The following is a 23,345-nucleotide window of genomic DNA, read 5'->3' as shown; positions in this document are numbered from 1 at the left end:
AAACCAACAAACAGCCAAAGTGTGGCGCTCAGATTGGAGGTAACCATTGGAGATGGGAGCATCCCTGCTAGAACATAAGCAATCTGTAAAGACCCAAGGCTAGAACAAGGGCATGTGCTCAACCATGTTCATAGCAGCATTGTTTGTCATACCCAGAACCTGGAAACAACCTAAATGTCCCTCAGCCAAAGAATGGATAAGGAAAATGCGGTGCATTTACACAATGGAATACGACACAGCGGAAAAAAATAATGACATCTTGAAATTTGCATGAAAATGGATGAAGCTAGAAAACCTCATTTTGAGTGAAGTAACCCAGACCCAGACAGACAAATATCAGATGTACTCACTCATAAGTGGTTTTTAGACATAAAGCAAAGAAAACCAGCCAGCAGTTCACAATCCCAGAGAACTTAGACAACAATGAGGACCTAAGAGATACATACATGAATCTAATCTATATGGGAAGTAGAAAAAGACAAGATCTCCTGAGTAAATTGGGAGCACGGGGACCAGGGTTGAAGGGGAGGGGAGAGGAAGGGAGTGGAAGAGAGAGAAATGTAGAGCTCAATAAAATCAATAATACACACACACACACACATACACACACACACGTGTGTGTGTGTGTATGTGTGTGTGTGTGTGTGTGTGTGTGTGTGTGTGTGTAAATCCAAGGCTAAAATCCCCAGGCCCCCACTGTGGCTGCAGATCTTTCTGTCAGAACAAGGTGTTTCCTCTCAGTGCACCTCCTGTTCCAGGCATGCAACAGGACACCTGAGAACCAAAGGTTCGACAGCAGGCAAGAGAAAAGGCGACAGTCTTCGGGGATTGTCATTCTTTGCCAGGACAGAGTTCTGCTAACAACGTACAGGTTAACAAGAGAAAACCAAAGCAATTCTGCTACCCCTGCAGCGCACAACACGCCAGTGAAAAGTCTGTCTCTTAGGAAAGCTCTCTCACTCCACCCAGGGGCACAGGATGATCACAGAAATCCTATTTTAACCACAAGAAACAGTGAGTCCCAGTGTGACCAGACAAAGGAGCAAGGGGCTTCAGGGTATAGAGTAAAGTCAGCTGGATCCCACAGACAACCGCTGGGCTTGCATTAGAACGGAAGAGCAGCTGTCTCCAACAAGGGAAGCTCTGCATCTGTCTGAGGGGGTGGGTTAGAAAGGCCTTCTGTCTGTGAAGATGACCACCTGCCTCCCTGTTTGTCTGGCAGGCCCTTCGGAGCCTGCTTGCCCCACGCAGGCAGGGCATGATGGCATCCTTTCCTAAAAGGACCCGCGAGCCAGACACAGATGCTTGCCCCATGCGTTCTTTCCTAAAGGGCCCGCGAGCCAGACACAGATGTTCTCCGAATCTTGTCAGGGGTCCCCACACAGCTTGATCCCACACAGTCAGAAGAGGAGCTGAGGAGAGGCTGAGTTATGGCTTTGTTCTAGGGTGCTCCCACTGAGGCTGGCAACCTGAGGGCTCCCTGCAGAAGGCAGTGTAAATGGGACTGAGCAGGGAGCCAGTTTCCAACTGGTTTTCAACTTTCAACCAGCTGAAGCCTGGACCGAGGGCTTCTCGCCACAGAGTCACTGTGCCCTCTGGCGGGCACAAGCTCTGAAGAGTTCATTGTGAGCTTTCTCGGGAATCCCCGTCCTCAAATATTCTTGTTACCGGTTTCCTAGTTTTCTTTTTATCCAGCACCCGAACCCTCTGATTCGCTTAGAAACACTGTCCACGCGGCTGCGTTTCCCACTACCTCAGACATTCTCTCTTTCACATGAGAGGAACAACTTCATTCTAGTTGGAGGTCGGCAGCTCTAGGTGGCCTTTTGTGTCATTGTCAAAACAAAACAAAAACACCCAAATTTCTAGTCTTACAGAAACTAGTACCTATGGGCTCCATGGTTGGTGTGTGACTAAATCAGGCTGGGCAAGGAGGAGCCAAGGAACCATGGCTGTAGGAAACCTCTACAGAGAGGTCTGAGCCATGTGCTGTCAGAGTGCCTGCCTCTGAAACTACCTATAAATATGAATGTGAATGTCTGTGTGTATGTATGCATGTATTGCTGTGCATGTATGTGTGTATGTGTGCATGTTGTCTGTGTGTGTGCGCGCATTGTTCTGTGTGGCTGTGTGAATTTATGTATAAGTATTGTGTGGTGTGTGTGTGTGTGTGCATGTGCATATGTGTTGGGTGGTATGTGGTGTGTGTGCGCCTGTGCTTTGTGTGTATGTATGCATGTGTATATGCTTAAATGTATGTGTGCATGTGTGTATTTGTATGTGCCTGTATATGTTTCTGTATGCATGTGTTTGGTGTGCATTCATTGGATTTGTGTTATTATACAAAATACAGGAAACAGACCACTTAATAAGAAGAGAGCTTTATTGGCCCTCGGTTTGAGATGGCCAGTGGCTGAGTGTCTGCACATGCTAACTCAATGGGAACAATGGAGGGTGGCATACCATGGCTGGAGTGCATAGGCTAAGAGCAAACTCTCTAGCAGTGACGTGGAGAAACACTACAGACTGGGATTCCATAGGCTCTGTGTTCCCACCCACTATGCCTGGCTTCCCAGAAGACGCCAGAGCCACATCATCCAGCCACACTGGAAGTCAGACCTGTAACGGTCGCCACACTGAATACACATCTTTCTTTTGAAGTCCTTAGGCATCCTGTTCCAAACAAGTGTGACATAATTTGAGCAGTACTTTAGGTAATCAGGGGGTAGATTCTGCAGCTCAGATATGGAAGATGCCGAGATGAAGAGAAACGTGAAGGCAGGGGCAAGACTGGTACAGAGCCTCGGCAGAAACAAGGCAGCAAGTGATGACATGGACGGGTTGATGGAAAGTCTCTACTGTCCTAGGGGTGTCTATGGAGTGCATGCTCACCCGTATGGGCACTGGGTTTGGCTACTTAGTAAAGGTAAGTGTAAACCAGAGCTGGGAATTCGGGAAAGTACTACGTAAAGGAGAAACTGCTCGCTAGGGACTAAATTTTTACAACAATTATATTTTAAAAGGCAGGAATCTCGGAATTGAAGCAGTTTGATTTAATAGGCCCGGATACTACACTCACAGAGAATTTGCTTAAACCTGCAGGTTGCTTTCTGGCCTCCTGCTTGGATTTTGAGGGAAACAAAGAAGTATAAAGGCGCCATCTAGTGCACAAACAACAAACTGTTAAAACATTTACAAACTGAACAGTCACTTCAGCTTGAAGATGAAGTGTCCTTAATCCTCCTTCTTCCTGTCCTGCCGTCTAGTTCGAGTCCACCATGCCACAGTATTGGGGCCAAGTAACAGTAGATTGGACTCAAAAACCATGTGCCAAAATAAATATGCCCCCCCCCGGAAGTTGTTAACGTTGAGTGATGTGTCTCAGGGCCCAGAACAGAAGCAATACATAGTTTCAAACAGTAACATTCTACAGGTGGAGGCATAACAATACTGCAGTGGAATCCATGTTCTCTGACAGACTGGAGAGCCTTGTCAACGACAATCTGCGCTAGCTCCAGGAGAAGAGGTGAGGAGAGACAGTGCTGGGCATCACACAGATGTGCCGTCTCTTGGGGTGGAGCAGCGAATCTTCTCGTTGTACATTTTGTAGCCCAGAGCGTTTTATGCATGAATTCCAGGCAGGTACTAAATATTCAGAATTAAGATATTGCACATAGCTAAATACTGAAAATTTAAAATGTACACCTTTCTTAACTACTTCCCGGAGAAGACAGAACTACCTCCTCTCCTTCACAACTGCATCCTAACATTGTTCTATAGGAAATGCAAGATAAACGGGTAATCAAAATGCTAGCCTTTGCTTGTTGATTGCGAAGCTGGGACAATGTTCGAGCCCAGTTCTGTGTTACTCTAGCAAGCCTTTTGGATCCATGACTTTGATCTGTGGGCCTTGTTGTCTTTGCTTTGCCCTGCTCATTTCTTCATCCCACGCTTAGCTTGTGCTAACTCTTCCTCCTCCGTCATCTCTTAGGGTCCTTTGCATCCTACTTATTTCCTTTTGGAAGTACATATTTTGAGCTATTTTCTTTGACTCATGCTAAATAGACTATGCGCTTCATGAAATGAGAAATAATTTATTGACAATGCCTAAACTCCCAAAGTTCCATGAGACACTGTCACATAATTGTACACAATAGACGTTTGTCATTTGGGCAGCTTGTATAGTTATTGACACTGATTGAAAATGATGCGGTCACAGTTCAAATATTGCCCCATGGGCTGTTTGAGGATGCTGAAGACTACACCCAAACCATGTTGGCTCCTAAATCACCTTTAACCATACTACGCATGTTTTCGACATTTATTTCTGCTGAACACATTCATTACTCAGCTCTCGGCCGAGTTGCACACTCTGGCAGATCTCAGGGAGGTTTTGGCCTGCCCATCTTATCTCCATCAATCTGCTCTTTACCGGAGTACTGACAACGGGAGCATAAGTTGTACAGAGATGCTTTCCAAGACAAGCACATCAAGATGAATCGTCAAGGTACCAGCTCTTCGGGAATTGCTCCTCCTAAACACGGCCCTATGGAAATTATGGAGTCTGCTTTCACACCACCAGCCTAATTTGAGAAAATACATAGAAAACATTAAAAAGGCCACTGGGGAGCTCAGTCCATCAAAACGCTTGCTGGGCATACTTGAGGACCGGACTTTGATGCCCAGCATCTGCGGGAAGCCAGGCCAGCTGGCTTGACACATGGCTAAGTCGGTACAGATATTTGCCACGGAGTCTGAACACCGCATGCCCATCTCTGGATCTCACAGGGTGGAAGGAGAGAATTGGTTCATGAAGACTGTCAAAGATTGTCTGTTAACCTCTACATCCATCAAGCCCCTTCGGTTTATTACAGCAGAGGATACAGCATCCCAGTGTCCTCCTCACTGGGATCAAGCCCGTTCTTGTGGACTAATCTTCCGGGGTCACCAAATGATACCTACTGAGCTCTTTCACACCGTTTGAGTTTTCTCCAAAATCCAGTCCACATACTTGGCCACGTTGGTGTAGACACCTGGCCTTTCCCTCCGGCCACAGCCTTCACCCCAGCTCGTGATGCCCACCAAATGCCAGACCCCATTGTGCTTACAGGACAGCGGCCCTCCAGAATCTCCCTGTGGAAGGCAAGAAGAGGAAATATGCACGGACCACTTCAGACACTTCTGTGTATTAAATAAGCATTGTTCACAGCATTTTTTTTTAAACCTAAAGTTCTGGCCTTTTTACAAGGTTCTAAACATGCGATTGCTTACCTGCCTCCAGCTTTTCTATTTTAGGTTGTAGTCTCCCTAAAACCCACCCTGTGTCCTGCTGGTGATGGCGGTTAGTCGGAGTTGTCAAGCTCACACATCTGAGAAGAAAGAACTCCACCTGAGGAGCGGCCACTGTTAGATTGGCATGTGGGCATGTCTTGATTGCTAATTGATAAATAAATGTTTACAACTGAAAGTCGCTGGACACGAGTTTAGAAGTAAACCAGTGAGCGTCATTCCTCCGCAGTCTCTGCTGCAGTTCCTAACTCAGGGTGCTTCCCTCTACGGTGGACTGTGAGCTAAATAAATCCTTCCCTTCCCGGGGTTGGGTTTGGCCTGTGTTTCCTCACAGCAGCAGGAAGCAATCTAGGGCAGTACTGGGGGTAGAACAGTTTTTTTAAAAATGCAGAAAGCACTCAACCTCCCCCCACCCCCGTCTGATGGAACTGATTGCTTGGAACACTCTTACCTTGCACGCGTCCTTCCCCCCTTCCTTGTAGCCTGCACAGATCATCTTGTTGGTTATTTTATGATTCCTGTATCTTGTCTGACATTCTTCATTTGACACCAATGGTATTTTGACTTTCTGGAGAGTATTTTGTACTTCACCTGAAAAAGGTCATTTTAGTGGAATAATATTATAAAAGTCAAAATTTTAGATAAAAATTACTAAGCTTAATTAATTTTTATAGTTATAGAGTATAAAGAAGACATTATGTACAATATTGTATATATAATCTTATTAATTTTATTAAGTTTAAAATTAGTTGTGACACTAAGTAGAATTTCTTTTCAGGCAAAATAATTAGAAACCAAGCTAGAATTTTTTACGTAGAGTGTTAGGTCCCATACTAAAAGTTTTCAGTTAAAATAGTCTTTAGAGAGGTAATCATATGTAATATTTTAAATCAGATATATTGGTCTTTTTATTACTCTTCTTGTAATTGCTTAGTGTTCCTTTAATCACATTTTGGCCATGCAACTAGAGAGAAAGCAAGGGCTATGGTTAAGCTCTGTCCCTGGATTTCGGGATAGAGCAGAGATAGATGAACCCTTGGTTACCTCTTGATCGGGCGTAGCCCCGGATTTTGGGATAGAGCAGAGACAGATGAACCCTTGGTTACCTCTTGATCGGGCGTACCCCCGGATTTTGGGATAGAGCAGAGACAGATGAACCCTTGGTTACCTCTTGATCGGGCGTACCCCCATCCAGTCACCCAGCACTCCGTGTACAGTACATTCTCATCGCCTTTGGAAGGTAGGCATATGGGCCGCTGAGAATCTAATCGTGGAAATCATATGTTAGCTATCAGAGACCGCTACCGTTTGGATCTGAAGTGTCTCCCCAAAGGTCCATATTTCACAAACTTCACCCCAGTCCGTGACACTGCTTGGAGAGGGTGGAAGGTGGGCCCTCCTGATGGATGATAGGTCAGGGAGGGTGTGCCCCTCTTAGGACCCATCCTCTCCCTTTCTCTCTTTCTGCTTCCCAACATCCATGAGATGAAGAGTTTGGTCCTCTGTATGTTCCTCACCAAAGGCTCCAGCAGAGCTCCCAACCCCAGGTGGGAGCCTCTAGCATCCTGAGAGCCCAGAGTACCTTTCTTCCCTACAAGGTAATTCTACCAGGTATGTGATCAGTGATGAAAACTGACTAGCCCAGAAACGAAGCCAGCCATTTTCCCCAGAAAAGATGGCTCTTTCACTTGACATTATCCGTGCTTTCTCTATTTATGATATTCATGTTATCTTTTTTCTCATATATTTTTATATCTTGTGTTAAGTGTTGAATATAAAATACTCCAAGTTGGGGCTGGAGAGATGGCTCAGTGGTTAAGAGCACTGGTTGCTCTTTCCAGAAAACCTGGGTTCAATTCCCAGCATCTACATGGAAGCCCATGACTGTCTGTAACTCCAGTTCTGGAGGATCTGACATCCTTGCCCATACATGCAGGCAAAACACTAATGCACATTAAAAACAAAAATAATAATAGTAATATAGTAAAAGCATCCCAAGTGAAAGGGACAAGAAAAGGATAAGACATGCGTCTTTATACAGGCTTTCATTTTAACCAGGTTTAATATTCTGTGGCATTTGCTTAATCCTGTAGTCAAGTCATTTGTCCCTAAAACAGAATGCCAATCTTTATTATTCTTATTATTTCTGTATTCTATAAAATGATGTCCTTCTGTGTCCCTGAAGAAGCCCAGAGACAAGTCTCTTCGCCTGCACTCTCAGAGTGTGATCTAGTATTCTAAGACAAGACCATGAGTCTCAACAGAGTGAGGTCATCTTTCCAGACCTTTCTTGGTTTTGCTGTAGCATGGGCCTGGCCGATGAGACTGTGGTAGCTCCGAGACTGAATGCTTTATCTAGGTTGCCTTTCTAGGTCACTTTCCACCAAAAATTCTATATACCTGTGTAATTCATGGATGATTCCAGTTTCAGCAGGGCAATATCATACCCACTTTCTGCCGCCTTATATTGATCATGAATGATTATTTCTTGAACCCTGAAGAAAGCTGTGTCTTCATTTATTTCTGATTGGTGCACAATGTCACCATAGACACGCAGGTGTTTAGATGCCTCTGTCCTAAGGAACAAGCAACAGAGTGAAAAATCAAAAGATCTCTCAGCAGGTAATTCCCAAACATTGGTGCTTCATGGGTTTTTGTGCTCTACCATTGCTTCCACTGTTAGATGGACAAAAGGTGATTTTATTCTAAAGCAAACTTAGTCAAATATTTCCTCTACAAAGAAAGCACTGGATAGTGTTTACTTTATATTGAACACATTAAACAAATGATCTTTCCATCCTCCAGCATATCCACAGGCTCAGGAAGAGTAGGATTTTAGTCTCAACTTTGTCACTGACAGAAGAAAAAAAAAAGGTCTTTCTGTGTTTTCTCATATGAACTCCTAAAGGGACTATTGACCCCAAGTGTACCATTAAGTTATGAGCACATGCGCGCATGATGCAAAAAAAAAAATGAACAAAACCAAATAAATCTGTTAAACAACTGAGAGAACACTGAAAGCAGACGAGGGGAGTTTTGCTCAACCTGACTTCCTTGGGATACACACTCCCCCAGCGGGAACATTCACATTTGGACGATACTGAAAATAATGAGAGCAAGGGCTCCAGCTTGATGGTGTGGACAGAACTCTGTGTGTTTGGGGGAAGAGAAAGAGAAAAGAAGGGAAACATGACTCAAAGAGCAGGCACTTCGGAGCTTCAGTCTGGCCCTATGCAGCAGGGCCAGGAAAGGATACAGAGCCTTTGGGAATCATTTACATTAATGGTCTGTTCCGGCACCTGCTCTAAGGCTGCCAGATGAGGAGTGGTTGACTCTTCCATGCAATCAGCCCTCCCCACAGAGAGAGAATTCATTTGGTTAGCAGGATCATCTATATTTTCAAAGTATTTATTTACAACTATGGCAGCCCCAGATTTCCCCTCCGTCCGATGATGGCGACCCGAGGAGGACAGTGGCGGTACTAACCCAGAGAAGCAGTGAGCGGCTGTCAGTATCCACTGGTTTCCGATGATGGAGCCTCCACACAGGTGTCCCTGGGTGGGCGAGGTGATGTGCAGGGCCACCTGCCATGGCCACTCACCGTGAACAGACGCACTTCCTCCGACAATCCTGGACTTGATTTTGGTTGTGCACACTACAGCAGAAAAAGCACGGTGAGTAGTCACCTATGGCGTCATTGTCGTGGGTCCTTCTGTGACTTGAGAAATCTCTAGGGAGCATTCCATCCCATAAGCAGGAAAGCAGCCTTTAGAAGTTTGGTGAGTGAGCAGTAAGTAGGTCACACTACCAGTAACTCAATGAAGCCCTGCAGTAAATGTTACATCTGAATGTCTGTTCCATTAGTTTAAACAGGATGATCAAAGTATACAGTGCTCAGCATTGCATTTGGGATTAGGAAATATGTCTTTTAGTAACATTGCTAGGTGTCTTTAGAAAGTCAAATTACATTGGAGACCAACCACAGCGTAAATATGACAAACACCTCAGTGAGATGTGTCTTCTACATGAGGGTATTATGTAGAAAATACTGCACAGTGCTACCTCCTTCTCTAATTAACACCTCAGAAGGCAGACTAAAAGGGCATACAGTTTTATTTGTCTCCATATTTTCTCCTCTAGCTATCAATCTGCAGCTGATATAGTCTGTCACTTCCACAGGCCAGAGTCTATAAATTCAACAGAGAAGAACATAATGAAGGCAGGAAGGGGCGAAAAACAGAACCTTCAATTTATCAAGGTGTCAAATCTGGAACTCGGTTTTTAAAGCATGCCCACGTCACTTCACAGTACTTTGTAATTGTCCTATCTACCCCTAAGAAGTAGCATTAAGACACTACTCGGTTTAAATGTTCCTTCTCATTCGGTAAATTTATCATGAGGAAAATAGAGGATACATAAACTACAACTTAATTCTCTTTCTTAAGAGTCGTGGGTCACCCAGAGATTGCCATGAAGCCTCTGAATTCTAGGAAGACGTGTTTTCCAGTTAGGACATTAGAACACCCGAGTGTGCTATAAAACAGAAGTTGAGCATCGAGTCACCTTCTAGCACAGTCAATGATGTGACACAAAAGAGTTTGTACTTCTAAAACTGTCACAAGGAGGGAGCAGTGCTGTGTTTTGTTCATGAAAGCAATTGCATCTCAATTTACAGGGCATCATAACACTGGGCATTATGCAATACATATAATCTTTATTTATGCTTCACTGAAAGATCAAGTGGGAAGAAAATGAATGATTTAATTATGCACTGGTTGATAGTTTAATTAATGAGAATTAAGACAAAGCAAAATTATTTTGGTTTTGGAAATAAGAATTAGCTTTTTGGGTCTGTCTCTTCAGGAAGTTCTTGAAATGACTGAAAAAATATATAGAATATGTTATATCTATATCTATACAGCTACATCTATATCAATTCATCAATTTATGTAGGATTTAATGAAGAATTGATTAATATGCTTAAAACATAGGAATGTTGGGCAAAAGAAGCTAGAATAAAGGAAAATTTCTAAATTTGTTAACTTACAAATTATCTCTCTTCTGTATCTATTTTTGTCCTTTTTAATACAGGGATCTTCTTATTTAATCCAACCTGGCCTCAAACTCCTGATTCCCCTCCCTCAGCCTCCTGAATGCTGGGAATATAGGCTTGGACCATTGTTTCCACCCCTCTGTGGTGGTTGTTTGCTAGCTCTGGGTCGACACATTCAGTTGAATATTTCCCTTCAGTTGTACTGTTTTGCAATCCTCACCGTTATCCATTTTGCACAGCCTCAAAGTGTATCCAGAGATGCCTCCCGTCCCATGAAGTATTCTAGTTGGAGATCCATTTGAAGACAGTTTTAGGGAGCATCTTCCCCTATGGTTGAAAACATACAGTATAAGCATAACACGGTCTACAGAGAGGTGCCCCAAACACACCCACCTGACTCTGCCTTACTTCCCTTCATTGCGAAATCCTCGAGATGGGGAATAGGTAAAAAACTGGCAGCGGACAGCATTGGTGCACGTTTTCTGGCAGGTTTCGTGGCCTTTCACTTCAACAATATCCAGTTCTTCTCCCAAGAAATCAGTGTCATTGTAGAAGGACGGATGGCAGAATACTAGACAATAAAGCACGAGGCAGGCTTGAAACGTGTGGCCTTCACATCCCTTCATCTCCTAGGGACCATTGAGAAGGAAGCTCACTGTTTACCTGGGGTGCTATGCTTGCAATGCTGGAGACTGAAGCCAGAGAGGACGTTGTTCCTTGTAATGCGCGAGCTCGGTAATCCACTTTCAGATGTTTTAAGGAGGCAAAGATGTCTATGGGGCAAAAGGGGGGATGTATAAAGAAATCCTGAGAAATCGTGCTAAACATATTCAAGAGAAAGATCACTGTTAGAGCGTATGTGCAAAGTAAAGTCAATTCATAGCATTTAATAGCAACCACATTCCTACCACCTCTCTTGAAACATTGAATTACATTCCATAGACTGTATGTCACTGAGAACTTATCAAAGCATCTTGGAATTTGCCCTGTTGTGAGTGTTCTTAGAGTCTCCCCCTTGTGATGTTGCCGCTTCCAACAGGTCCAGCCCATCTCAAAGAGCCTGCTGCTTGGATATCTCCTATCTTGTTTGTGTAGCCCGTTTTTATTGCCCATGTTTAAAAAAGGACTAAAGTCACCTTCAATGGCGATTTCTTACCTTTGAGATTCTCTCGGCCACTCTTGGGAAAAGAATGTAAAAAACAAACAAGTGGGGTGATGTGTACAAATGCGTCGACAGACAAAGGCATCTGGGGCCAGCACGCTGTCAACATTGAGGTCGGCAAGCATCGTGTTAGGGAAAATGTCCCTAATGCAAGCTGTACGACAGAAGAAGCTGTGTTAGGATGTCAGGGCACGGGCAGCATCATAGACACTCCAGACAGCAGTTGTTCATTTTATTAAAAAAGGAAAGTTCATCCAAAGATCTTTACCTTCTTATTTATAAAAAATAAGCAGATTATTAGTAGAAATTTAAGAAGAAATTTTTTTCAGGACATAATGAAGACAGTGAAAGGTGACTGGGTCTGCCTCATCAGGGAGCATCAGCTGTTTTCAAAGTTTGACCTATTGCCCACATCCTCAACATTCTGCAGGCTTAATGTGCAAATATCTCATATAGAAAACAATAGTTACCCACGTTAGACAGTCCACAGGACTTCAGTGAAAATCCCGATACCACGTGATTGAGCTTTGTTATTCTGGTTGGTGTCCCCGTTTGGGTGTACTTCAAAAGACAAGTTTTGCTAAATAGAACAAAAACGAAAAATATTATTCTTTCCGAGACTATGAGAGCACAAGAGGATAAGAAATTACCATCCGCAGGGAGGAAATGGCTGTAATAACAAAGGAATTGCTCCGAGGAGTGTTCACCTGCAGGGCTAGTTGAGTTCTGGCAGCTTCTCTAACAACAGGGTGGCCCTGTGGACTCCGGAACAATGTTATCTCTCCCATGACGACCTGAGAGGCCTGGTGTGGTGTGAGGGGTGGGGTGTGAAAATGGGTCATTTCTCTAGACCTTTGTGACTTTAGCCCTCTAAGTGTGTTTTTTAAGAAGCGCTAGGAACATTTTCCTGACCTGCAGTTCACATTCTATTAAGTCTAAGACATAAAAACTGTCCTCTGAGGGGAAGTACTGAGAACCATAGAAGGCTATTTTCCGTGTTTTATTACTGATTTTTGAATACATCTTTAATGCTTTGCTACCTTTCATTTCTTTTTCAAAATTGTGGAAAGGAGATTATAAATAGACAGTGCTAAAAACCCAACTATAAAATAATAAAGTTAATTGTGTAAATCTGGATTATGACAAAGAGTTCTAAATTTAAAACTGAACACTGGGAGTTCGAGAATGGCTCTTCTCACCTCTACAGTTACCCACACACATGTGCATCTATACACACAATATCTACACACATACACACACACACACACACGCACGCGCGCAATCTTAAAAGAACAAATCATATAACTTTAATAAAATTTAAAAGCCAAACATGCAGATTTAGTCATTTAGTGAACAGATCACTTTTATATTATTATACAATAGATTTCTTCCTGGAAGATTTCAAAACCCCACAAGAAACAGTATAAAACTTTGTCCATGGGCTTCAATTGCTTCATCGTAGGGAAGGAACAGAACTGTATAGCTAGCTAGATGGATAAATCGATTTTATTTTCGATCCGTTAGGTCAGGACTGCTACAACGTTTGTTAGACTGGGAAGAGCGCTGCCAATCAATCCTCTCTCAGCTCTCTCTATACTACAAATGTAAAAATGCAGGGTTTTCGAAATTAGTTCGAATATAGGGTAAGTAGATGTATGCTTTACAGCAGTGTTGTGGAAACAGAGTCTGTGAGCCTGCACTATATGTATTGTGTATGGTGTGTGTGTGTGTGTGTGTGTGTGTGTGTGTGTGTGGTATGTGGGTGTGCAAGCGTGAATGGGAAGTCTAGAGGAGGACTTTAATGAGAGACAGAATTCATTAAACCTGCACTGACCAGAGAGCCCCAATAATCCTCTTATCTGCCCCCTCACCCTATCCCCAGGCCCCAAGCACTCGGGTTAAAAGCAAGCACAATCGCATCTGGCTTTTATATGAACACTGGGATCTAAACCCGGGTCCTCATCCTTGTACAGATAGTGCATTTACACACTGAATCATCTTCTAGCCCTGAAACACAAAATCTTGATTATGAATTAAGTGTGTGCTTATTAGACATTCGATGAGCTTTTCATGACAAAGCAGTGATTGCTATTATGCAAATGTCTCTGGGAGGGGGGCTACGAAAATTTAGGCTTCAAACTGATGAAAATAACAAAGGAGCCGGTGGTTTTCTTGCCCCTGGCACTCCTCTGCCCCGGAGCTCGGACACGGGTCCACTCACCGATGCTCCACACTGGGAAAACGCCCTGTTGCATATGTGAAAAAGTGACAATGGGCATCATTGGTGCACCTCTCTTGGCACTCCTGAGCGTTCTTCACGACAGAGCTGTTGTAGTTCATGCCCTTCATGTCTAGGTCCACATACACATCTTTGCTGCAAGCTGGAAATGAAGGCAGGAAGGTGAACAGCAGCGACAGAACCCGGGGGCAGTGACAGCAGCGCTGCCTCTCAGCAATGGCCCCCTAAACTCAGACCTTCCTTTCTCGCCCACTTTCCCAGTGAAGTCCCTTGTTTTGTTTCACTCTGTGCAATTCCTACTTCCTCTTGGAGGTATTTTGAGGAAGCTAATGTCCTTCTTATACAGCAACAACTTGAAGCTTGGAAATCTGCATTTTGTCTTTCCGACCTCGAGCCTAAACTGCACCAACTAATTGATTCACTCGTTAATTTATAGAAAGATATGCATTTCACGATTAAGACATGTGTCGCTTCAGTCTTTGGAATTTCTTTTCCTTTTGATTTGAATTAGTATCTAAAATAAGGGCTTTTGTGTGCAATTTCAGGCTGGGAGGAAAAAGGAAATAAGAACTAAGAACTGAGGTGCTGACCCTACTTTATGAATTCAAAGATGCTCATGACTGAGAGTGTGCTTTTGGCGGGGAGGGGAGTGCAGATACCCACATGCTATACTTTGCGTAAGAAAGTCTTCTTGCTTAAGAAACTTAATTCTGGATGGTAGTGTTTTATTCTATGCCACAAAACTATATCGGAGCAATTCCATGTATCAACTATAATGGCTAGTGTTTATTACATTTGCTAAGAAATCGTACCACTTAATTGCTGAGGGCACTGCTTGAACGAATATCCAGAAACTGCTCCCGTCATGTTTACCATTGGCAGTGTTTCTGTAACGCTGTCCTTCAGGATGCAAGCAAACCTGTTCTTTGGGAAAAGATAACATTCCTCAGTGGGAATTCATGTTTTGGAAGAGTGGATCCTGAGGTCAAAGAGAAGGAAACAAACCACTAGGTCTCGGGCCAAAGCAAATGTTTACTTAACAAGATTCTGACTTTGCTTTAATTTCAACATCCCTACATTTAAAAGAACACATATGACCTTCCTCTCCAACAGGACATGAACAGGACAGGAGCAGGTAGACTCTGAACTATTGCTAAACTGTTGTTAAAAATCTACCAGTGTTATATGGTCAATGAGCTAGAATGGTTTTCTGTTTTACAGGGCTACATATTATAAAGACTCCTCTCTCTCTCTCTCTCTCTCTCTCTCTCTCTCTCTCTTTACCTATCTATCTATCTCTGAGTGTGTGTGTGTGTGTACATGCACGCATGTGCATGTGACATTCTTAAGGAAGCCAGAAAAGGGCAATGGATCATTTGGAGCTGGAGTTACAAATGATTGCAAACCTCTGGAAGTGGATGCTGGGGACAAACCTTGGGTCCTCTAGAATAGCAACCAATGATCTTAACCACTGAGCTGCCCCTCTAGCCCCTATATGATTACATTTTTATGGTGTTAAAAATATAGAATATTCTTCTCTTTGCAACTGGTCCAACAGAACCTAAAGTTTTATGCCGTCCCTTGTTCATAATAAGAGGCTTTCCAATCTCTGTTCTATATTTCAATACAATAATTCACGTTTATGGTACTATGTGAATCCAGCAAGAACAAACAAAGATAGTGTCAACTTAGTTGTTTTCATAAAAGATTATATATTAAATTTTAAGTTTAGCATAAATACAGAAATGGATAGAATGTCCAATATTTTTAAAATATGAATAGGGAGTCAAAACAGTCATAGGAAACCTGTGAAATAGGATGAAAATTTAGCTGCTATAGATAATATTTGAAGTGTGTAATGGTGTAGGGTAACATTGTTAAGCTTCTTACACTTTCTCTGTTGTGAAATGTTTGTTGAAGTATTTAGAGGTGCAAGGCTATGGGAATTTAAAATCATTTCCAGTATTTAGCTGTGAATACCTACAGGTCGTTAAAGCAAACATAATAGGATATTAGAAGGTGCAGGAGATATTATTGTAATATTTCTTCATGGTATTCTTATAAACTTTTTTCTAATTGAATGATTAGAAGAAAGTTCTAGATAACAGCCATTACTACTAACAGATAGCAGCAAAAAGACAAAATATAAGACAAAACATAGAAGAGAGAAAATATGATCGTAACATATGATCTAAGGAGGCATTACAGTTTTTCACAAAGGTACCTAGACTCCATCCTTCCTGTAATATTTAATGATTCAGTGGAAGGAGAACTCATTTTCCAACTGCTGACATCACATTTCACAAACTGAAAAGAGGGAAATTGTGTGGAGGTAATCGACAGTGGTAAGGAACTGGCCTCTGAAATTAATTGCTCTTCAGGGAAACATAGGGAGTTACCATTTGGTAGCATCTTCCGAAGATGACTCAGCCATGAACGTGAAGAGCAGGCACCGTGGGTGGTGGGTGCAGACCAGTTGGCAGTACTTGGCACTCGGGGTGAAAACAGTACCAATGTCACCTCCTTGAAAGCAGGTGTCTTTGAAGAGCGTAGTGACACAGCCTGCAACAAGACACACACGGCACACATTATTGTAGATTTTGGTAGGCTCTTACCGTGAGATAATTCAATAAAGTCAATGCTACCCTGGCTGCTTCCCGTAAACTATGCCTGAACTTGGACATCAGATCAATCAATGCTCTTCAGTTAGCTTCTGTAGTGAACAGCCCCAGATGGAAATAAAACCACAAACAACATATTGGCCATGGTGGCACCACCGTTGGGAGCGATTGTCTTGGAAAGGCTGAGGGAGCAGTTCAATGATTTCTCAGTTGTTGGTTCGCAAAACATGATCCTCAGGAAAGTCCTCCTTCATTGCTTTAACATTGCAACATACTAAAACCCAAGACAGATGGCCTCTCCTACGATGTCATGTTAACGTTAAAAATGGACTCATTTACCAGCAAGAAGTACAGAGCCCAGGAAAAGCCGTTGGATCATATTGAGTTAAAACCTCAGATAAGTTTTTCTTATAAAAAACCAGAGTACATAAAAATTTAAAAGTCCCCTGTTGCTAGAAAGAGATACTTAATAATCCATAGCCTCTGTATCCTTTGGGACTGTTCCCTAGTAATGACATAAAAGGTTACAGGTCTGATGGGCGGTGGTGGCACATGCCTTTAATCCCAGCACTCAGGAGGCAGAGGAGGGTGGATCTCTGTGAGTTTGAGGCCAGCCTGGTCTACAAGAGCTAGTTCCAGGAAAGGAACCAAAGCTACAGAGAAAGCCTGTCTTGAAAAACCAAAAGAAAAAAAAGGTTACAGTTCTTCATGCAGCCATATAGAACTCCTGTGGAAATACTTCAGGAAGAATAAACTCTAACTCAAATCTGAACTGTTGTAACCAAGTCAGTAAATGCCTTGAGAGGGTTGTAGGTGCATAGCAGTCAAAACTGTCACGTGAGGTTCATAGGACTTAGTCAGTCAACTAACTCAGAAAGCTTCCCCTGGTTTTTCACTGGTCCCTACGGAAATGTGGTACATACTTGTGTTATTAATATCAGCATTTATCTAGGCTGCTGTCAGTAGTGTGATGTATCTGCCACGGTGACAACAGACAGAATCCTTATGACTCTATTTCTATTTCTATTCAGTTTTAGAAAAATAAGATATGAAATGTCTGTCCTGGCAACGCTGAAACATGCATGGGGGGCCCCCGTATATGGCGGGTCCGTTGAACTTGTCCGTATTGGGTTTCATCATCTAAGTTGGCGAGGACGACTGACCAGGTCTCCTCCTCAAGAGAGCATCAGACCTCATTACTGATGGTTGTGAGCCACCACGTGGTTGCTGGGAATTGAACCCAGGACCTTTGGAAGAACAGGCAGTGCTCTTAACTGCTGAGCCATCTCTCCGGCTCAACACTAAATCTTTTCACATAACATGCTACTCAGAACCACACCTAATTCTTTATTGAATATTTTCCATTTTAGCTGACCATATTTTGATATAACTAATTCCTCCATAAGTCTATCTATTTTCAATCCGTGTACTTAGAAACACCATTCATTCCAAGAGCAGACTCCACAGCACGCCTGTAGTGGCTAAAGGAATCAATGGGGGGAAGAACAATTTCACCACAGAGCTGCCTCCGAAATCAACAGAGGTTTGGCAGGGAGCATAACTCTCTCCATCTTGACAAGTATCCCAGGAGACAGCTGTGGATTTGACTTTTTTCATATTCTGCATTGTCTCCTATCAAAGCACACCCTGGCAGCTTCTAACTCACCAGCGGCCTGTTCCTATCTCACACTATGTCTGCTAAGCCTAGAAATTCAATGCCTTCATACAAAGCCGGCGTGTCACCTTAAAATGTCACAATCAAGAAGCACAGCAGGTTTGGATTAACCTTTAAAGAATTAAAAATGCAGTTTGAAAAACAAAACAAAACAAAAAACAAAAACTAACAATTATGTCAAGACAGCACTGACAATTTACCAAAGAAATAACAATGGAATTTCAAACAATGACAATGAAGGAATAACGTGAGTAGCAATCTTATCACAAATAAAGACTAAATTATAAACTGTATAGTTTAATCTTTTGCACAGTGTTTATTTTATTAAATCCCTACCTATATTTGCCATTTTTCATATGTGCAACACCAAAAAGAATTTACTTTGGTTAAAGGCCAGTGACAGTCTCAGAGAGTCAATGTAACATAAATAAATTACTTTTAAAAGAGTCTTTAAATTTTCATTTAAAACAAAAAATAAGCATTGGGTGAAAATATTCATATTAAGTTGTTATAACCAATATTAATTAAGTTAAAACTGTACTAATTAAGTTTACTGAATATTAAGTAATTAACAAACAAATTCAATAGCTAAATTAACCAAATGGGTAAGCTGTACATTAATATTTTGATAACATTTTCAGCCCAGAATTGGTGTGTGTGTGTGTGTGTGTGTGTGTGTGTGTGTGTGTGTTGCTGGACTGATTGCCTTATAGAAAACTAATCAGTGGGGTGACTCAGGCCTTCAGCTTTCTGATATTGCTCTTAGGTACCATTGTAATGTGTTATATAGGTAGATATAGGTGGATGCAGGTCTATAGATAGATACAACCATTACACAGATGATATAGGCGTAGTCTCTTTGTAATCCTGTGTTTATATCTCTTTCTTTCTTTGGACCCCTTAAGTGGAAGTCTTGATTGGAAGATAAAATGATTTTGCTTCCTTTCCTGGAGTTAGCAGTATGGAATTAACCCACAATATGTGGGGACTGGCATGCAATTTCTCTTCATAGACTTAAGTTGTTTCCCACTCTACAGGTCAAAAATGAGCTATTTCTAGGCCATATTTAAGTGTTGAAGAGAGTCCTTAAAAACTGTGATTAAGATGCTGAAGCATAGCTCTTCACAGTTGGTGGCTTCTGCCAGGGACTGGGGAAGGACTCAGGGTTCTTTAAGGGACGGGACGCTGGGAGTTTGACCATGCTCCAATGAGTACACTGGCAACACAAATTGGACTTGGTGAGGTTTTTTGTCGGGTGGTGATGCAAGGGTGTGAGGGTGGACCTGTGAGGACGGGGAAGTAAGTGTGATCAGGGTGAATTGCATGAAATGTCCAAATAATTAACAAAAGTAATATGTTGGGAAAAATAAAGCAACACTTACCACCAGAAACTGAGACAAAAAAGATAAAATATACCACCCGATGTAATGAGATCATCCTACAAAGAGAAGAATGTCAATGATTTTAGAGCTTAAAGTGCAAATATATAACCCCCTCCCTACTCCAATTTTCCACCTTTATTTTCTCTTCCAACTCATTTCCTTTCTTTTCAGTTTTGAATCCTCTCTCTTTTTCCAAACATATATATTCACACACACACACACACACACACACACACACATACATATATATATATATATATATACATATAAATGATTATCCTCTTTACAATTTCTATTTCTGAAAGAAAAAAACACTAAAAAATTTGTTACTATATTGTCTTGGTCCCTTGTAAATATACCTGCCCTACTAAATACTGAAAAGGTTGTTAACACACACACACACACACACACACACACACACACACACACACACACACACACAGCCTTATATCCAGTTCCTGTATTGCTCTTTAGTTTCTTTTTCTTGAAAAACACTTCTTATTGACTACAAGCTAGTGTCTTCCATTCTGCCTCGGCTCTCAAGTTGACTGACTGTAGGGGGTGATTAACTGCATCTGCCAAGTAAAATCAGATACATTTTAAAAATCAATCTTTTCATACGGAAAAAGTTAAGCCCTCATTGCAGAAGAGGGGACACCTATTAGGCATACGTGGTTGAGAGAAATGTTCAGTTTTAAAGTCATACCTGCAGACACTTCCTCTGTCTTCGCTGTAATCCTCAGTTGGGGTGATTTCTCTCTTCAATGTAGTCTTGTTCTTCTCTAAATGAGCTTGCGTAGGACACTTCTCCTTAAATGATTACTTGTACTGGTTTCCTTTGTCATGTGACATCCTGTCTTCACACAGCGTGCTCAGCGTGTCTGGTGTCGGAGAAGGTCCTTTCAGTCCCTGCTAATGAAACCTACCTCACCTACCTCAGGAGAGCAGCAAGCTCTTTCAACACACCAAATGTGTGTGCTTTCTTTCCACTGTGTACGCAAACAAGCAGCGCACACCGAGATGGCCAGAGAGCCTGACCTTGCCTTAGCAGTTGGGCAAACTCAGATTGAGGGTGCCTGCCTGCCAAATGTATACATACTCACGCTTTGAAACGCCAGCAGTGCACCATTAATTCTAACTCAACTGCAGTCTGAGCAGAGAAAGACAACAGAAATCAGATGGACTTGGAGATTTGCGGTAGAGCGAAGGGAGGAGAGACGTCAGGAGCTAGAGGCCGATGTTGGGGCCTGGAAGCTGGAAACTAGGGACTGGGGACTGGAGGCTGGAAACTAGAGGCTGGAGACTGGGGACCGGAGGCTGGGGATTGGAGGCTGAGCGCACAGATCATCAGGGAGTGTTCTGCCTCACACTTCCAGTTTTCTTTTTTATGACGTCAACTTTTCAGATGCCGACAGAGATGTGATTAATGCTGAGGAACAAAGCACACATGTTGCCTCTTCATGAATACTGACAATGAAAAGGAAATCTGTAGTCATGAATACTGACAATGAAAAGGAAATCTGTAGTCATAGCCAGTTCTCACAGGGTTTCTGTTAGGGCTCACTGGGACTCAAATGCCAAGCTCCAAAGTGGTATGTGCTGTGATGCTTACACCACTGACAATAACAAAGCAGATAGGTTCCCTGAAGGATGAGGGACTTTGCACACTCAGGAGCCTCCCAAGGGTAGGGCTCGCTGCCGTTTATAATGAGGAAGGTCATTCCACACAACTGTATTTCTGCTAAGGTGTCCCCTTGAGCTGGAAGAAGGATCAAGTGTTCTTGGAAAAACAGGACACTTTGTGTCCTCTGTAACCAACCTTCTTCAGTTACGGGTCACGTCACTGTAGCAAACATAAGTTATTAGAGCTGTAGTGTAAAGCAGTGGCTGATGGATACTTGGCCACCTGCTTTGTTGCACTGCCCTTCTTGTCTCTCATTTTTAATATTAAACACTAACTAGCCAGCTGTGGTGGTACCAGCCTGTTAATCTCAGCACTAAGGAGGCAGAGGCACAGGAATCACTGAGTTCAAGACCAACTTGGTCTAAATAGTAAGCTTGAAGACAGCCTGGACCACATAGATAGAGAGACCCTGTTCCCAAAGCAAGCAAAAACATGAGCTAGCTGTAAAGATTATAGCTGTAAAGGTCTCTTGTAACCTCATCAACACATGCACACACGCGCATACGCACACACACAGTGGATTCCTAAAGGTTGTCCCCAGACTTCCGAGGGTGCTTTGGGATAGATACTCATAAATACATGTTTTGTTTTGTTTTTCTGAAGTCTGATTTAAGTGGCTTTCAGAGGAAGGTGATTGAAGGTTCTGGAAAGGCTTCCCATTTCCTACAGAAAATCTAAGTACGAGCTTGTCTTTACAAGTGCATCTTTGGTTAAAAAAATCATTCTGAAGACCAGAAAGAAATGGGATCTGCTGAAGCCACCTGTACCAAAGGAAGAATGCACTTCATTCCAGGGACAGAGTACCAACAACAGCTTCTGAAACAACAGACTTTCAGAATTTCAATATTTGGGGACATGGAGACACAGTCCCACAGTCCCATTTTCTGTGTATCACAGCTGTGCTGCTAGGGGCTTTCTGAATAGATTCTAAACCTGTCAGATAGTCATGCCTTTATGGAGAAATGAACCAGGGTATGAAATACTAGACAGCCCTTTAAAACACTCCTACAAGGTCTGGAGAGAGGGCTCAGCAGTTAAGAGCACTGAGTGCCCTTCCAGAGATCCTGTGTTCAATTTCCAGCAACCTCATGGTGACTCAGAACCATCTATATTAGGATCTGATGCCCTCTCCTGGCATAAAGTCTATAGAGTGCTCATATATATAAAGAAAATAAATAAATCTTTAAAAATCACACAGAACAAAAGAAAGAAACACAACAGAGGTGGAAAGGAAAGGAAGAATTTCCTGGGGAAATAAGAAAAGGCATTATCAACTTGATAGTAAATTTGAAACATCCTCCACAGAGACATGGAAACATGCCTGCTTGGGCAGAAAGTTATGTGAACAACTTCCTGAGGGTGTATGTTGTGTGTATGCACAAATGTGTGTGTATGTATTTGTGTGTGCGTCACTTAGAAGAGATCATGGCATGAAGTGCTACTCCACTTGCCTTGCTATGTTAGAAACCTGTTGTAGTAACTCAGGTACTATGTTTGGATCTGCTGTTGCCAGGCACTGGTGCCCACATAGCACACCATTACACATGCACGTCAACAAAAATGATAGAAGTAAATCTAAAAGAAGAAATTACTACATCCCTACCCATGTGTTGTGCTGACAGAAGAGAGCAACAGACAGACAGAACCTTCTTCAGTTGCCAATAGTTTGGTAGACCAGATAGGTGCAAACAAGAATTACAAGAAAAAAAGATAAAGATAAGAGGCAGCCCTTGGAGCTTTGGGCTGAGCTCTAGAACCCAATGAGCAATGTGCTGTGTGTTCCCCATATGTGAGATGGGAAGAGGAGGATTCTTCCTCGGAGCCGACATGCCCTTTCTTGGGTGGATCTGCCAAAGCTCTAGGGCCTTGGGCCCTCACAGTCACTTGTGTGCCTCACATGAAAGTAACATTATTCACCCTCTCATTCTTTCAGCCTCTTAAGCACATATTAGACCCACGAGGTTCCTTTGTTTACTTTGTGTATGAACACATGATGAAAAATAAATAGAACATTCCAGTCCAACTGGCCTCCAACTGGCGACTTTATAATGATACTTTATGCCACAGGAGAGCTTCACATTCCAAAGCCCTGCTTTGCCCAAATGAGGCCATTCCCTTGAGAAAGCAAAGGCCACAGGTTTACACAGTAAGCTCTCCTAATACCAGCTAGAGTTACCAATACCAGAACCTGAGAAACAAGATTTTACTACAAACCACTTCTTCCCTTTTAAGTATAAAAC

General features: G+C 42.5%; 1 protein-coding gene across 9 annotated transcripts; it reads right to left on the bottom strand.

Annotated features, from left to right (window-relative positions):
• Nucleotides 1-4,078: 4,078 nt before the first annotated feature.
• Nucleotides 4,079-20,464, bottom strand: F11 (coagulation factor XI). 9 transcript variants are annotated; one of them, XR_015736241.1, is made up of 17 exons: nucleotides 20,128-20,464; nucleotides 19,422-19,477; nucleotides 16,143-16,305; nucleotides 14,556-14,662; nucleotides 13,726-13,885; nucleotides 11,975-12,084; nucleotides 11,499-11,658; nucleotides 11,006-11,115; nucleotides 10,751-10,913; nucleotides 10,563-10,669; nucleotides 8,776-8,944; nucleotides 7,690-7,865; nucleotides 6,458-6,553; nucleotides 5,741-5,880; nucleotides 5,272-5,389; nucleotides 4,978-5,133; nucleotides 4,079-4,546 (listed from the first exon to the last, which is right to left on the bottom strand). XR_015736241.1 is itself a non-coding variant. In XM_085680240.2 (16 exons), exons 2-16 carry the CDS (start codon nucleotides 19,474-19,476, stop codon nucleotides 4,535-4,537), a joined length of 1,884 nt encoding a protein of 627 aa, XP_085536366.2. In that variant the 5' UTR covers nucleotide 19,477; nucleotides 20,128-20,452; the 3' UTR covers nucleotides 4,079-4,534. The 9 variants fall into 9 exon arrangements, 4 of the variants coding, with proteins under 4 accessions (XP_085536366.2, XP_048311626.2, XP_085536367.2 ...); XM_085680240.2 differs by lacking the exon at nucleotides 5,272-5,389 and having other exon boundaries at nucleotides 20,128-20,452; XM_087901201.1 differs by lacking the exon at nucleotides 4,079-4,546 and having other exon boundaries at nucleotides 4,971-5,133.
• Nucleotides 20,465-23,345: the final 2,881 nt, after the last annotated feature.

This window comes from Myodes glareolus, chromosome 23 (assembly GCF_982192425.1).
Source record: "Myodes glareolus chromosome 23, mMyoGla1.1, whole genome shotgun sequence".
In the NCBI taxonomy this organism is placed as follows: Eukaryota; Metazoa; Chordata; class Mammalia; order Rodentia; family Cricetidae; genus Myodes; species Myodes glareolus.
The sequence above is the reverse complement of the archived record's forward strand: the minus strand, read 5'-3'. Positions and strand labels throughout refer to the sequence as shown.